The sequence below is a fragment of the Gekko japonicus genome, unplaced genomic scaffold (genome assembly GCF_001447785.1).
Source record: "Gekko japonicus isolate JY-2015 unplaced genomic scaffold, Gekko_japonicus_V1.1 scaffold105, whole genome shotgun sequence".
NCBI lineage: Eukaryota > Metazoa > Chordata > Lepidosauria > Squamata > Gekkonidae > Gekko > Gekko japonicus.
Window position 1 is genome coordinate 1,401,891 of NW_015167532.1, and position 16,308 is coordinate 1,418,198.

General features: G+C 50.7%; 1 protein-coding gene across 1 annotated transcript; it reads left to right on the forward strand.

Annotated features, from left to right (window-relative positions):
* Positions 1–398: 398 nt before the first annotated feature.
* HTR5A (5-hydroxytryptamine (serotonin) receptor 5A, G protein-coupled) lies at positions 399–15,691 on the forward strand. The gene is made up of 2 exons (XM_015413440.1): positions 399–1,145; positions 15,359–15,691. The coding sequence occupies exons 1-2, from the start codon at positions 399–401 to the stop codon at positions 15,689–15,691; spliced, it is 1,080 nt and encodes a 359-aa protein (XP_015268926.1).
* The last annotated feature ends 617 nt before the right edge of the window (positions 15,692–16,308 follow it).

The window sequence follows — 16,308 nt, forward strand, 5'->3', positions numbered from 1 at the left end:
CTAGCCTAACGCCGGCGCAGATATCCAGCCATGAGCGGATGCGCCTTAAAAGTCTCCGTAGCCTCACTTCCTAACATTGTGGATGTGCCGTGGGGTGTAGAGTCTGACTCATGTGGCGCTTTGGTCCAATTTACAGATGTGGGGAGTTCGAATGCCAGGGTGGCACTCTCATTGTGAATGTCTCTCTCGTGTCTCCTGTGCCCGAATTTGCTGGACCGACGCTTCAGAAGCCAAAAGTGCGCCAGAGCTGGGGTGCCTGAGATGAGACGGGTCCGCAGTCTTCTACAGAACGACGGCATTTTCATGGGGGATAAAAAGGGACAGCTGCAGAAAACCGGAAGCCTCACCACCCAGTCTCACCTTCTGACACTCTCCTCTGTCCTCCCCGGGTTGCCTGCATGATGGATTGGTCCCCAAACTTCACCTGTTTCTCAGTCACAACGTCGGCAGAGTCCAGCCGGAGTGGCGCTGGCTCCCTCTCCGATCCACCTGGCGCCGGCGGATCCTTGTCGGTGTTCAGCGTCCTCGTCTTGACCTTGTTGGCCATGCTGGTGGTGGCCACCTTCCTTTGGAACGTGCTGGTGCTGGCCACCATTTTGCGGGTGCGCACCTTCCACAGGGTGCCCCACAACCTGGTGGCCTCCATGGCCATCTCGGACGTGATGGTGGCCGCCCTGGTGATGCCCCTCAGCCTGGTGCACGAGTTGTCCGGGCGGCGCTGGCGCCTGGGCCGGCTCCTGTGCCAGGTGTGGATCTCCTGCGACGTGCTGTGCTGCACGGCCAGCATCTGGAACGTCACCGCCATTGCGCTGGACCGCTACTGGTCCATCACCCGGCACCTGGAGTACACGTTGCGTACCCGCCGGCGCATCTCCAACGTCATGATCGCTCTCACTTGGGTGCTCTCGGCCATCATCTCCTTGGCGCCGTTGCTGTTTGGCTGGGGAGAGACTTACTCGGAGCACGATGAAGAGTGCCAGGTCAGCCAGGAGCCGTCCTACACCATCTTCTCCACCTTTGGGGCTTTCTACTTGCCCCTCTGCGTGGTGCTCTTTGTGTACTGGAAGATCTACAAGGCAGCCAAGTTCCGCATTGGGTCCCGGAAGAGCAACTCCATCACCCCCATCGCACCTGAAGCCCTGGAGGTGAGTCATTTCTTTGGGGCAGGGCTGTGATACAACCCCAGGGGTACGACCAGCCACCTCATGAGGGCTATGAGGGCTGCTTTACCTTAAGCAGCCTTAAGCGAGTCACCCGTTTCTCAGTTGCTGCTTCACTTGCAATGCAGAGATGATCATAGAACCACACGGAGTTGGAAGGGGCCCTACAGGCCTTTTAGTCCAGACCCCTGCTCAGTGCAGGATCAGCCTAGACTAGAGCATCCATGGCAAGCCTTTGTCCAGCCGCTGCTGAAAGGCTGCCAGGGAGGGGGAGCTCACCACCTCCCGAGGCAGCTGATTCCACTGTTGCACAACTCTGACTGTCAAAAAGTTTTTTCAAAGATCCAGCCGGTACCTTCCCGCCCTTAATTTCAACCCATTCTTGCGAGTCCTCTCCTCTGCTGCCAACAGGAACAGCTCCCTGCCCTCCTCTCAGTGACGGCCCTTCAAATACTTCAAGAGAGCAATCATGTCCCCCCCAACCTCCCCTTCTACAGACTGAACATTCACAAGTCCCTCAGCCTTTCCTCGTAGGGCTTGGTCTCCAGGCCCCCGATCATCCTCGTCACTCTCCTCTGCACCCGGCTCCATTCTGTTCACATCCCTTTTGAAGTGAGACCTCCAGAACTGCACACAGTACTCCAGGTGTGGCCTGACCAATGCAGTGTACAGCAGGACTATGACATATTGCGATTTGGATGTTATGCCTCTGTTGATACACCCCAAGATCACATTAGCCTTTTTTGTCACTGCATCACACTGGCTGCTCCTGTTTAACTTACAGTCCTCCCATACTCCACATACTCCACTCCACATACTTCACACACACTGCTACCCAGAAGTGTATCCCTCATCCAGTACGTGTGTTCCTCATTTTTGTTACCCAGATGTAGAACTTGGCACTTCTTGTTAAACTGCATCTTGTTCACATCCGCCCACTTTTCCAGTGTGTTCAGATCTCGTTGAATTCTGTCTCTATCTTCTGGTGTGTTTGCTGCTCCTCCCAATTTATTTATTTATTTATTTATTTATTTATTTGATTTATGCCCTGACCTGCCCACCAAAGCAAGCTCAGGGCGGCTTACATGGCCATTTGGCAATACAACATTTAAAACAATAAAACAATAATCATAAAAGCACAGTAATATCAGAAATATGTGCTATATATTTAGGATGGCAGGAACTGTTCTAATTTGGTGTCAACTGCAGATTTGATGAATAACCGCTCCACACCCTCGTCCAGATCATTACCCATACTTCCATATGGAGACTGACCTGCTTGACTCGGGTGTTGTAAAAATGTAGAAACGGAAGGGCCATGGCTCAGTGGTAGAGCATCTGCTTGGCCTTCAGAAGGTCCCAGGTTCAACCCCCACATCGCAGCCTGAGACCCCTCTCAGTCTGAGCAGACGGTACCGACCTTGATGGATTGATGATGTGATTCAGTATAAGGCAGCTTCATGTGTGTAATAGACTCCGGGTTCTAAACAGTGTCACGGGCTGTATAACAAATTTAGAGTCCAGTGGCACCTTTAAGACCAACAAAGGTTTATTCAAGGTATGAGCTTTGTGTGCAAGGCACACTTTTTCAAATAATAGGCTGTATAATATATTCTTTTGGGGAGGGGTTGTGGCTCGGTAGTAGAGCATCTGTTTGGCATGTAGAAGGTCCCAGGTTCAAGCCCGGGCATCTCCAGTTAAAACTATCAGGTAGTAGGAGATGTGAAAGGCCTCTTATATGAGACCCTGGAGAGCCACTGCAAGTAGACAGTGCTGACTTTGATGGACCAGTATAAGGCAGCTTCATATATTCCTGGAATGATGTCCCCGAAAGCTTTGGAATGCTTAAAAGCCCCCCTAGGAATGCATAGCATTGATTGCAGTGGGAGAGATTTTATACCTGCGATTAATATTCCTGTAGAAATAAATGGGGAAAGTTCCTAACTTTGACTGGATCATCTCATAAACAGGTGGCAGCCAAGATGTGATTTTTCACACCAGATCACTTGTATTATACAAGCTGTTTGTGTTTGCATGCAGAAATAACGCTGCAATCCTGAAAGTGCTCAGGGAAACACTGGGAAATCTCCTCAAGGGCTTTTCCTTATGAATGGTTGAATGTTTGCAGCCCATCTGGCATTTGAAGGAGTGGGGCCAAAGTTTCAATGGTTGGAAAAGATTGATATCATAAGTCGGGGGGGATAACATTAGCATGCTAAGCCGTTCTCAGCTCTATTTATTTAAGAAACGGTAGCCATATACAAGTCCATTTTTGCTAGTCTTGTGGGCTAGACACTTAACCCACAGTTTAAAAGAAGAGGAAATCATGGGTAGTATGAAGACACCTTCCAAAGAAGGAGAGAGGTTAAGATGAGACCTGTCACTTTTTAACCAGCAGAGGCATTTTGCTCATTAACAGTTGAAGGGCTGGCAGAAATCTGCAGGGGGTGTCTTTCCTGAGATCGACACCCACTGAGGAGACACAATTCCCTTGTCCGTTTCTGTCAGTCATGTCGTCCTGAAAGGTACGGAGCCTCTGTCCACCACAAAGGAGGCAATCCTGGTTTGGACGCCACAAAAGCTGTGACTAAGGGAGCCCATGGATAAATGTGCGAAGGAACCATTGCCTGTTTGGTGTAGTGGTTAAGTGCACGGACTCTGATCTGGGAGAACCGGGTTTGATTCCCCACTCCTCCACTTGCACCTGGCTGGATGACCTTGGGCAAGCCGTAGTTCTGTCACAGCTGTTCTTTCAAGGACAGTTCTGGAAAGGGCTCTCTCAGCCCCACACCTCACAGGGTGTCTGTTGTGGGGAGGGGAAGGGAAGGGAGTTTGTAAGCTGCTCTGAGTCTCTGAGTGAAGGGCGGGGTATAAATCCAATCTCCTCCTTCTCCTTCTCCTTCTTCTGTTTTGAAAGAGAGGCTAGATGGCCATCTGACAGCAATGGTGATTCTCTGGATTTAGGCAGACCATGAGAGGAAGGGCAGGAAGGGATGGGCCAGTGCTCGGCTCTCGTGGCCCTTTCTTACATGTGCCACTTTGGGGTCAGGAAGGAATTTCCCTCCAGGCCAATGGGCCCAGGGACCTTGGAAGTTTTTTGCCTTCCTCTGGGTGTAGAGCGGGAGTCACCAGGGAAATGGGAGGGGTTAGAGTTACACACATGAAGCTGCCTTCTACTGAATCAGACCCTCCGTCGATCAAAGTCACTCTGGCCTACACAGACTGGCAGCGGCTCTCCAGGGTCTCAGGCAAAGTTCTTTCCCATCACCCATTGCCTGGTCCTTTTAACTGGAGATGCCGGGGACTGAACCTGGAACCTCCCTCATGCCCAGCAGAGGCTCTTCCTCTGAGACACTGGCTGTGAATTTTCTGCATTGGGCAGGGATTCGACTAGATGGCCCTTGGGGATCCCTTCCCGCTCTGTGTTTCTGTGTTTCCGATGATACCCCCAAATCTGCTGCCTGAAGAGGAATGCCCTCGCCCTAGGAAGGCCCTGAAGCGCCAGTCCCTCAGGCCCTGAACTGATGGAGCCCCCTGTACTCAAACATTATGAACTGATTGCGGAATGGGGCCCTTCCATTCATCGTGTTTGCTTTTAACCCGGCCTGTATTGATTTCAGTGGGTGCCCTTTCTTTTTGGCACTGAGCAACTGTGTAAACAGCTGTTCCTCACCACTTTCCCCCAAACAGTCCACGATCATTAAAGGCACATATATAAATCAGCCATCATAGGAACACCATGTAGATTTTCCGCTTCAGGCAGCGTCCTGCCCTAGAGAATCTTGTGCCATTTTGGCGAAGACATGCAAGCCAGTTTGGTGTAGTGGTTAAGTGCGCGGACTCTTATCTGGGAGATCCGGGTTTGATTCCCCACTCCTCCACTTGCACCTGCTGGATGACCTTGGGCAAGCCATAGTTCTGACAAGAGCTGTTCTTGAAAAAGAGCAGTTTCTGTCAGAGCTCTCTCAGCCCCACCTACCTCACAGGGTGTCTGTTGTGGGGAGGGGAAGGGAAAGGAGATTGTAAGCCGCTCTGAGACTCCTTTGGGTAGTGAAGGGTGGGGTATGAATCCAATCTCCTCTTCTTCTTCTAAGCAATGGTGTATGGCGATGCAGCCACATGTGAGACCATGCAGACACATGGGGAATGGGAATACCAGAGCTTATTTACCCATAAACCCTGACCTGGATAGCCTAGGCTAGCCCGATCTCATCAGATCTTGGAAGCTAAGCAAGGTCAGCCTTGGCTATTATGTGGATGGGAAACCACCAAGGTAGTCCAGGGTTGGGAGGCAGAGGCAGGCAATGGCACACCACCTCTGAATGGGTCTTGCTTTGAAAACCCTGCAGGGTCGGTGTAAGTCAGCTGTGACTCGATGGCAAAAAGAAAACAATTACCAAGATGGTCATGGCTTCTGTCTTTTTGTTTATTTATTTACTTCATTCATTCCCTGTTTTTCTCCCCAGTAGGAACCCCAATCCGCATGCATCGTTCTCCTCCATTTTAGCCTCATGACAACCTCATGAGGTAGGCTAGACTGAGAATGTGTGACTGGCCCAAGGTCACCCAGCGAGCTTCCATGGCATTATGGACATTCAAACCTGGGTCTCCCAGATCTTAGTCCAACACTAGGGTGTCTTTCTCTTCCTAGCTTTATTTCTTAGCTTTTAGTCTCCATCAAAACCTGTATACTGCACCATTGAAGCCCATTGTTTCTATCTATAAGCTGCAGAATTTTTTTTAAAAAAATAACAGGCGTTCTCTTACTCCGAATAACAGAGCTTTTAAAAAAACCAGAATCTGAACCCACAGTCCAGTATAATCTCTAACCAAAAATATTTTGGTTTTTTGGATTTGGGGAGAACCAGTGTGTGTGTGTGAGAGAGAGAGAAGTACCATCAAGTCGCAGCTAACTTATGGCGACCCCAGCAAGGGGCTTTCAAGGCAAGTGGGAAGCAGAGGTGGTTGGCCATGGCCTGCCTCTGCAGAGCCTTCCTGGGTGGTCTCCCTTCCCTGCTTAGCTTCCAAGATCTGTCATGTCACCTTTCCTCCAAAGGAGAACCTAGCAAGGGTTAAATTTCCAAAACACGCTGGACTTAGATTTCTAAAGAAACGTCAATCAGTGTATATGCTGTGGTTGCCATGCAGAGATTGTTTATAGAACTGTGCTCTGTCCATGTGCAATGCTTGCTGCATAGAGAACAGTGCTCCCTCTAAGCCGTGGAATCTTGTGAGCAAAAATTCTGCTTTGTGAGCTACTGGCATGAAAGTTGTGAGCGAGCGATTTGGCTACCGCATAAGTTAGTTTTCTCTGGAGCCAGCCTTCCTGAGCTGAGACAAAAATCTGTGAGCTGGAAGCTAAAAAACTGTGAGCTAGCTCACACTCACTCAGCTTAGAGGGAACACTGCAACACACATTCTTTAAAGCAAACTTCAAGCCTCCAAAATCTTTTTGTTCCCGATTGTCACAGCAGTCTTCACAGCTACACTGTAAGGCGGGCCATTGTTGGGATCCCTAACAGATGAGAACTAAGGCTGAAAGTGGTTAGCCTGTTGTTGCCTAATATGTTCAAGGGTGAGTTGAGGTTTAAAACTGAGGGCTTCTTGGATCACAGGCTTCTTTATGCTTCTGGACTGTGGAGTCTTGTGAGCAAAAATTCGACTTTGTGAGCGGCTGGCATTAAAGTTGTGAGCGAGCCATTTGGCTACTGCATAAATTAGTTTGCTCTGGAGCCCTCCTTCCTGAGCTAAGACAAAAAAGTGTGAGCCGGAGGCTTAAAAAAAAGTGAGCTAGCTTACACTAACTCAGCTTAGAGGGAACACTGACTGTGGGGTTAGAAGAAAGGAATGGACATGGCTCAGCGGCAGAGCATCTGCTTTACGTGCAGAAGACCCCCAGGTGCAATCCCTGGCATCTCCAGTTAAAAGGACCAGGCAGTAGGTGATGGGAAAGACCTCGACTGGAGACTGTGGAGAGCCTCTGCCAGTATGAACGGACAATCTTGATGGACCAGTGGTCTGGTTCCGTATAAGGCAGTATAAGGCCGCTTCCTGTGCATGAGGGACCTCCGTGAGACATAGTGCCTTCTTCGAGTCCACCCTCCAAAACAGCCATTTTCTCCTGGGGAGCTGATCTCTTTCGTCTGGAGATCAGTTGTACTTCCAGACGTAACCTTGGCAGTCCTAAGTGGTGCGTAAAGATGATTCTTGCTGGAGAGTTTAAGATCAGTTGCAACGGGGAATAATCTAAAGCAGTTGTTGCCTGGCTCTGCTAGCCACAATATATGTGACCTAGTCCTCCATCAAATGAGAAGGGAGCACTCACTGGAGAAGACCCTGATGCTGGGAAAGATTGAAGGTCAAAGAAGACGGGGACGTCAAAGGATGAGATGGTTAGACAGTGTCATAGATGCAACGAACATGAAATTGAGCCAACTTCAGAGGACGGCGGAAGACAGGAGGGCCTGGCGGGAGATGATCCATGGGGTCGCGAAGAGTCGGACTCAACTGTGCGACTGAACAACAACAACAAGTCCTCCAGCCATAGTCGAATTACATAAGAGTAGGATCACCAGCTCCGGGGTGGGAAATACCTGGAGATTTGAGGGTGGAGCCTGAGGAGGTTTGGGCAGGGGAGGGATTTCAAGGAGGTATAACGTCATGGAGTCCACCTTCCAAAGCAGCCAATTTTGATCCCAGGAGGTCTCCCGCCACCACCTGGAGGTTGGCAACCCTGCATAGGAGGTATGGGAACCGTCTTCCAAGGATTTTGGGGGGAGGGTTTTTGACTGAAAAGCAGCCTTGGAGGCTACAAGGAATGGAGGAGTGGCAAGGGAAGGGGCTGCCTTGCTCTCGTGCTCCCTGTCATTTCCACACTCAATGTGGCTCCCCTCTCTCCGAAGATGCTTTTGTGTTCATAGGAGAATATATGCTGGGTCTTTTTATTGTTTCCATCCATGGAGAGAAAAGCAGCTTTGGGGAGAGCAATTCTGAGCGAGTGAATCATAGAGTCATAGCGCTGGAAGGGATCTCCAGGGTCATCTAGTCCAACCCCCTGCACAACACAGGAAGTTCGCAAAGACCTCTCCCCCACACGCCCCCCAGTGACTGCAGTTCCATGCCCAGAAGATGACAAAATAATGGTGGAAGGGAAAGTTTAAGCTGCACTTCACCTTCCGGACCACAACTTCCATGGCTGCTTTTCAGTTAAACAAAACTTTAAGAGATGCTTATGAAATGCCTGCGTAGCGTCTGTTTTTGCTCTCATTGGCTCCGCGTTCCAAATGTCCCTAGCGTTCTGGTCGAAGAGCTGTCAACTCTGTGCTTTGGAGATCCATCTTTTTATTTTGGTGCATTGGACCAAACTGATATAGAGTTCCTCGAACGGAACCCAGGCACGGCTTTCGGCTCTAAAAAAGAAACCAACCAGGGGGGTATGAATCAGTGCCATAATGCTGGAAAAAAGGAATGACTCCCCCCCCATTGATTCTCATTTGGAAAAAAGAAACCAACCAGGGGGGTATGAATCAGTGCCATAATGCTGGAAAAAAGGAATGACTCCCCCCCCATTGTTTCTCATTTGGAAAAGGGCCTCCCTGGGAGGCTATACGCACTGGTGTTTGTGTCATGTGAGGTTGAGTTACTTCTTGACTTACGGCAACCCTATGAATTAATGGCCACCGAAATGTCATATCATTAACAGCCTTGCTCAGGTCTTGCAGACTGAAGACGGTGGCTTCCTTGATTGAGTCAATAAGCCCTTGTAGGGAATCTTTAATTATTTATTTGGATATTTCTGCCCTGCTTTTATCCCCACTGGGGACACGCCCGAAGCAGCTTACAACATGGCTCTCACTACTTTGTCCTTACAATAACCACCCTGTGAAGTGAGAGAGCCTGAGAGTTTCGGGGTGGCCCAAGGTCTAGGGATGCCAGCCTCCAGGTGGGGCCTGGGGATCCCCTGGAATTACAGGCCATTTCCAGACCACAGAGATCAGTTCCCCTGGAGAAAACGGTTGCTTTGAGGAGTGGGCACTTGGCATTGCACCCCACTAAAGTCCCTGTCTCCCCCCCAGGCTCCACCCCCAAATCTCCAGGAATTTCCCAATGAAGATCTGACAACGTTTCTTCCACATCCCCTGCCAGTGGCCAGGAGGAGATTGGATTTATACTCCAACCTTCACTCAGAGTCTCAGAGCAGCTTACAAACTCCTTTCCCCTCCCCTCCCCACAACAAACACCCTTAGTCACCCAGCAAGAAGCGTGCTGGGCCCATAACCTATTGAGGTTAACTGGCGTAGTTAGTCCAGACACCATTAGTTAGCAGAGTGCTTAAATAAAGCTACAAACGCAGGAGCGTCACTTTACCAGGTAACTCATCTTACAAAGCTTCACAGAGCCACATTGCAAGTTTAGATGAGAAATACTTCTCTATTTGAGAAGTACACTTTGAATAGGAAAGAGCAGAGTTTGATAGATTACTAATTTACTAGCTAAAGGATGGAGGTGGTTGGCAAGAGGCCCATCTGCCTCATGGTGCCAAGAGTGGACGCCATGTCCCTCTCTTGGTGCGTGCTGGTAGAGAGCAAGTCTTCATTCAGAGTGAGAGAGAAGCAGGAAAGGGAAATTGCTCCCTGAGATCACAGTCTGCATATCAAAGAGGACAGTGGCAGAAGAGTAGATACAGGAAGGAAGGTCAGTGTGCCTATCTAGCTATCTAGCCTCTCTTGCCACTCAGTCTGGAGGTCTGAGACAGGGGACATCGCATCTGGAACTTCCAACACAAGCTTTCATGGCAGAGTGGAGATTTGAACCCGGATCTCCCAAATCCCAGCCTGACAATCTAACTGGGCACTTCTAGCGTACCCCAGTGACTTTGGGTATCGGCGGGGAGGGGGGAGGGAGCAGGGCCAGCCCTAGCTTATTTTGCACCCAAGGCAGGATCCCTTCTGGCGCCTGCGCCCCCCCCCACAATGGCAGTAACTCCCGCCAGCGATGGAGTTGGGTGCCGTCGCTACAGAGGACGAGGAGGAGCGGCAGCAGGAAGGAGGGCGCCTCCTGCACCACCCAGGCCAGACGGGCCAGCGCCGAACTGCCCAGTAGCACCGATGACTAGCGCCCATAGGGCATGTAGAAGGTGTGCCCCAGCACCACCACCGCGCAGCCCGCCAGCCCGTAGCTCAGCAGCTCCAGCGCCCGCTCCTTCTCGCACACACCTGCTTCTTCTCCCGACATTCAGGAGGCCCGCGGCTTGGGGAGATGTGCCAGTCGGGGCTGCCCCTCTGCTCCTCTAGCTTCTCCGGGCCAGACCAGATCCCACTCCGGCCGGACTCTGCCTCCCTCTCCCGCTCCGTGCCCTCTCACCCAAATACCGCTGGCCCGCGATGTCCCCAGCTGATCCCCCCTGCAGTTTCCTGAGTCCTTTCTGGGCTACTCCTTGCACCTCGCCGAAGCCAAGCCCTGGGAAGGATGCGTCCGCTCCCTCCCCCCCAATTGGGTCGCATTGCCTGGCCGAGTGCGGGCGCCAAGGAGGACCCCGGTGGGGAGAGAGCGCCGCCCCCATTCCCTCGCCACCAGAAGGTCACCAACCACACCAGCCTGCTCAGCGCCGCCGCCGGCAACAACTCCATCTCCGCCCGCCCGCGGACCCGTCGCAGGCCCTGGCCCTGGTGCGAACCTAACCCCCCCCCCGCCGCCTGGGTCCATCTGGAGCCGCCTCCAAGCCCCAAGGTGGGTGGGCAGCAGCGCTACCACCTCGGGCTTGGGCAGCTTCCTCTGGCGGCGATCACCCGGTCAGGGAGAGGGCTTTTGGCAGGGGGAGGGCAGGTGCCGTTTGGTGCCCCTAAGGGCCGGCGTGCTCTATGCGAACGCCTAGTGAGTGAGCCGGCCCTGGGAGGGAGAGACTGTTTTGACTGGCACAGGAGGAAACCCTACTCTCCCCAGCACCACAGTCTCGATCTGAATTTGGCCTCCCTATGGCTGCTTTTTAGGATAGAATTTCATGTCTGGAGTTCCAGTGTAGGACCCGGCCCTAACATCCTGCGGGATTATTTAGGCCGCTTTTACTCCTTGCTCTGTACGTTCAGGAAGTGTGAGTGCTCTTTCAGTGCTTCTGCAAATATCCCGTAAGCCACTTGTAAACAAACCTCTCATGCCAAACAGAATCTCACCATGATCCAGAAACTTGTTGGTGGGTCTCCCCCAAGGCCCTGGCCCCCTGCCAGCCCAGTTCTGGCCACTAACAGCAAGTTTTGGTAGCACGGCAAAGCTTGGCAATGGATCCAGGCCGAGGCAGCTGAGACTCACCCTTTGGGAATTAACATCCTGCATTAATCTTCCAACTACAGCTCAGATGTGTCCAGAGACACATTATCCTGTGGCTATTATTTAACATTTAATTAGCAACTGTACGGTCCTCGGCATTGTACAGCACAAAGGAATGACATTATCCCTGCCCAGGGGACAGAGCAGGAAATCAAAAACCGAGCAGGCTTAATAACAGGAGGAGTAGCGGAAACCACAGCGCCATTTGAAGACTGGAATGGTGGTGCAGAAAAGGATTTGCAGGAGTGCATGTTTAAGGGGTGTGTGTGCAGTGGCACAGATGTTAAGACCCTGAGTTGCAGACTGGAAGGTCGGTAGCTCGGCTGTTCAATACCCTAGTGCTGCGTGACAGAGTGAGCTCCCGTCTCTGGCCCCAGCTCCTGCCAACCTAGCGGTCCGAAAGCAAGAAATTGCAAGTAGATAAATAGGTACCACTTTGGTGGGAAGGTAACAGTATTCCGTGTGCCTTGCCTTTTAGTCATGCCGGCCACATGACCATGGGAAAGTCTTCGGACAGCGCTGGCTCTTCAGCTTGGAAACGGAGATGAGCACCGCCCCCTAGAGTCAGATTCGACTGGCTTTTGAGCAAGGGAAACCTCTACCTTTACCTATGTTTAAGGGGATGGAGCTGTGTCTCTGTGCCAGAACACCCGTCCGGCATGCGGAAGACCCCTAGTTTGGTCCCCTGGTTCATCTCCAGTTAAAGGGTCTTTGGCAGCAGGTTAAGGGGAAGTTCTCCTTGTGTTCGAGACCCTGGAGAACAGCAGCCAGCCAGAATAGACAGCGCTGAGCGAACTGAATCAGTGCTCAAAGGTAGCCTCATGGAACGAGTGAGGAAGGAGCAGCGGGCGAGTGAAGTTCCGGGCTCCACAAATAGCCTAAGAGCAGGAACAGGGAGCCAAGAAAGCAAGAGGCTTCCAGAGAGGATTGCACAAAGTCGAGGAAGCGTGAATGGAAATAAGCAGAGATGGAGGGAGACAGAAGGCAAGAGTGGTGAAGTGAAAAGTGACGATGGGGAAAGAACAGATAATCTCACGGAAGAGAAAAATAGTTCTAGGGCATTCTGAGGATCTTCCAAGCTGCATTTTATTCAAATCAAAAGAAGCATTTGCCTCTTCTGTGGAGGGTTCCCAGCAACTGGTATTCAGCACCTCACTGCCTCTGTGCTTGACAGGTCTGTCCTCCACGAGTTTGTTTAGTCTCTTTTTAAGTGAAGCATCTGCTCCCAGTACAATAGCAAAAAAGAAAGCAGCTGAGTCTTTAAGGGCTCAAACAGACAAAACGAAGAACAAGCCTCTTGGTCTGTCTATAAAATGCAGGTTGCAAGCTTATGTAGCCTCAGTTTGCCTCAGGGCTGTGCAGAAAGGAGAGAGGCATTCAGCCTCCAGTTGGTTTTGTTGTTCAAAGGTAAAGGTAGAGGTTTCCCTTGCTCGAAAGCCAGTTGAATCCCACTCTAGGGGTGCGGTGCTCCTCTCTGTTTCCAAGCTGAAGAGCCAGCGCTGTCTGAAGACGTTTCTGTGGTCATGTGGCCGGCATGACTAGACACCGAGGCGCACGGAATGCTGTTACCTTCCCACCAAAGCGGTACCTATTTATTTACTTGCAATTTCTTGCTTTCGAACGGATAGGTTGGCAGGAGCTGGAACAAGAGACGGGAGCTCACTCCGTCATGCTGCACTCAGGTCTTGAACTGCTGAACTACCGAACTTCCGGTCTGCAGTTCAGCGTCTTAACCACTTCAGCCAAAACGATACCCCTTATAGTCTGAGTATTTTCAAAGAAAAGATATGTGTTTTTAAAGGACACCTGTTTGTTGTTTAAAATCCTAACAGCAGAGCAGGAGATCTGGTTTTAAATAGCAAAAATGATTGGCAATTGAAGGGGTAAGCCTCCTCTTTGCTGTCCGCATGACTCCAAGGCAAATTGAGGCTACACAGATCAGACATTTGTATTCTGTAGACTGACCAAAACTTGGGATCTTAGTCTTGTCTGTCCGAGCCTTAGCTAGGCCATCTCCATGACTGAACTTAATAGCAACATATTAGCCAACCATTAGGGCTATTAGCCGACTATTAGGACATATTAGCCAGTTTGGTGTCGTGGTTAGGAGCACGGACTCTAACCTGGGAGAACTGGGTTTGATTCCCCACTCCTCCACATGCAGCTGTTGGTGTGACCTTGGGTTGGTTACATGTTCTTTCTGAGCTGTTCTCTCAAGATTAGTCCTTGAAAGAGCTCTCTCAGCCCCACTTACCCCACAGGGTGTCTGTTGTCGGGAGGGGAAGGGAAAGGAGATTGTAAGCCACTCTGAGACTCCTTTGGGCAGTGAAGGGCAGGGTATAAATCCAATCTCCTCCTCCTCCCTTCTTCTTCTATTGAGAGGGCTGTATTTGAGAAGTATTGTGTCCCTGGACAGTGGAGTCACTAGTGTCAGGACACAATGGGCAAATTTGCCCCCGGTTTCTGTTAATCTCTCTCATTGCAGCCCCTTCTATGTGTGTTTGTTAAATGCCATCAAGCCACTTTCAACTTGGCAGCCCTGTGAATTATGCATTCCAAATATACTATCATTAATAACTTTGTTCCAGTCTTGCATACTGAGAGCTGTGGCTTCCTTTATCGAGTCAATCCATCTCATGTGGGGTCTTTTCCCAGTGCCACCACCTTCCACTGCCCTTTCTTTGGGAGAAATTAAATGCAGTCGGTCACAGACTTGTACTTGGCTAGTACAAAATGTGAAACACAAAGTTTGCCAACAGCCTTTTCAAGCAAACCAAGAGCACGATCCACAGAATCAGAATCCTAGTCTGACACTTTTAACCACTACACCATGCTGACTCTCACTGTACCCTTTTGTATTGCACTTTTGACACTCTTCTACAGCAATGGAGGAGGGAAAGTAAATACATGAAGACATGGAGCGGCCTTATACTGAATCAGAACCTTGTTCCATCAAAGTCAGTATTATCTACTGAGACTGGCAGTGGCTCTCCAGGGTCTCAGATGAGAGTTCTTTCATATCATCTGCTATCTGATCTTAAAAGATCAGGGGATGCCGGGGATTGAACCTGGGCCCTTCTGCATGCCAAGCAGATGCTCTGCCACTGAGCCACAGCCTCTCCACAAATGTGATTCTCAGTCAAACCACTCCAACTAAAAAAAAGTAATAATAAAACACACACCAGCTCCTTCCAATATTATAATACGGCCATAAATTACAACACACTGTGGCATAGACACTTCTGGTCATATCATCCACACAAAATCCCCAAAAGCTTAATATTGTTGCAGTGTAGTTCAGTACAGTGCGTCCCTGGTGGGGGGAAAATAAACTACTGATAATGTCTGAATGTCTGTGAGCCAGTTTGGTGTAGTGGTTAAGTGCGCGGACTCTAATCTGGGAGAACCAGGTTTGATTCCCCACTCCTCCACTTGCACCTGCTGGATGACCTTGGGCAAGCCATAGTTCTGTCAGAGGTGTTCTTGAATAAAGAGCAGTTTCCGTCAAGAGCTCTCTCAGTCCCACCTCCCTCACAGGGTGTCTGTTGTGGGGAGGGGAAGGGAAAGGAGTTTGTAAGCCGCTCTGAGACTCCTTTGGGTAGTGAAGGGCGGGGTATCAACCCAATCTCTTCTTCTCTTCTTCTTCTTCTGAATGGTTAAAAACCACCATCCACGGGCATTGGCTTGGATCCTGCCCAAAAGACCTGCCAATTGAAGGATCTCTGTCAGGAGCGTGTGACTTTCTCCCCTCCTCTTTCCAAATGCATCCGCAGTACAGACTCTCACGGTTGCTGTCCCCAGGGTTGAAATTGCCACGGGCATCAGACCCGCTGGGGAAAAGGTACACTTCTGAAAGGTGTATTTGTGTTCGGCAGGTCAAGGGGGCCTCTCAGCAGCCCCAGATGGTGTTCACTGTCCGCCACGCCACAGTGACCTTCCAGACGGACGGGGACACGTGGCGGGAGCAGAAGGAGAGGAAGGCGGCCCTGATGGTGGGCATCCTGATCGGGGTCTTTGTGCTGTGCTGGATCCCCTTCTTCATCACGGAACTCATCAACCCGCTCTGCTCGTGTGACATCCCGCCCCTTTGGAAGAGCATCTTCCTCTGGCTCGGCTACTCCAACTCCTTCTTCAACCCGTTGATCTACACCGCCTTCAACAAGAACTACAACAATGCCTTCCGGAACCTCTTCTCCAGGCAGCCCTGAGCCCCGTGAGCGGCACTCTCTACGAACATCTCCCTCCCTCCCCCCCCCCCCCGGACTAAGACGGGGAAGGCATCAACTCTCTTGTAGAAAACTCCAGCCGATCTGTTGGTGGTACATTAAATGCTCAGCTGTTACCCGTTTATTGAAGGGGCTTGAGGCATCTTTCTTTCTGGAAAGGGAACACCTCTGTAGTGACGATAATGTGTTCTCCTGGTACTCAAAACCGTTGGAATCTTGTTTCTGGGACAACCCGATTGTTTATTTTTCTCAGCTAGTGCATAGATCACAGCTGTTGATGTGGTGTGGAACGTTGTTCTTTGCCCGTTAGGTGTAATGGTTAAGAGCGCGGGCTCTAATCTGGGAGAACCCGGTTTGATTCCCCACTCCTCCACATGCAGCTGCTGGCGTGACCTTGGGTCAATCATAAGTTCTTTCAGAGCTGTTCTCTCAAGGGCAGTTCTCGAGAGAGCTCTCTCAGCCCCACCTGCCTCACAGGGAAAGGGGTTGTAAGCCTCTCTGAGACTCCTTTGGGTAATGAAGGGCGGGATATAAATCCAATCTCCTCCTGCTGCCACGGTCACCCATTGGATGGGAAAATGTGACATCATTTATAATGA

Excerpts from the sequence above, each read along its gene's own strand:
- HTR5A (XM_015413440.1), top strand. The coding sequence starts at position 399 with ATGATGGATTGGTCCCCAAACTTCACCTGTTTCTCAGTCACAACGTCG. Across the intron at positions 1,146-15,358 it reads TCGCACCTGAAGCCCTGGAG|GTCAAGGGGGCCTCTCAGCA; the intron begins GTGAGTCATTTC and ends TGTGTTCGGCAG.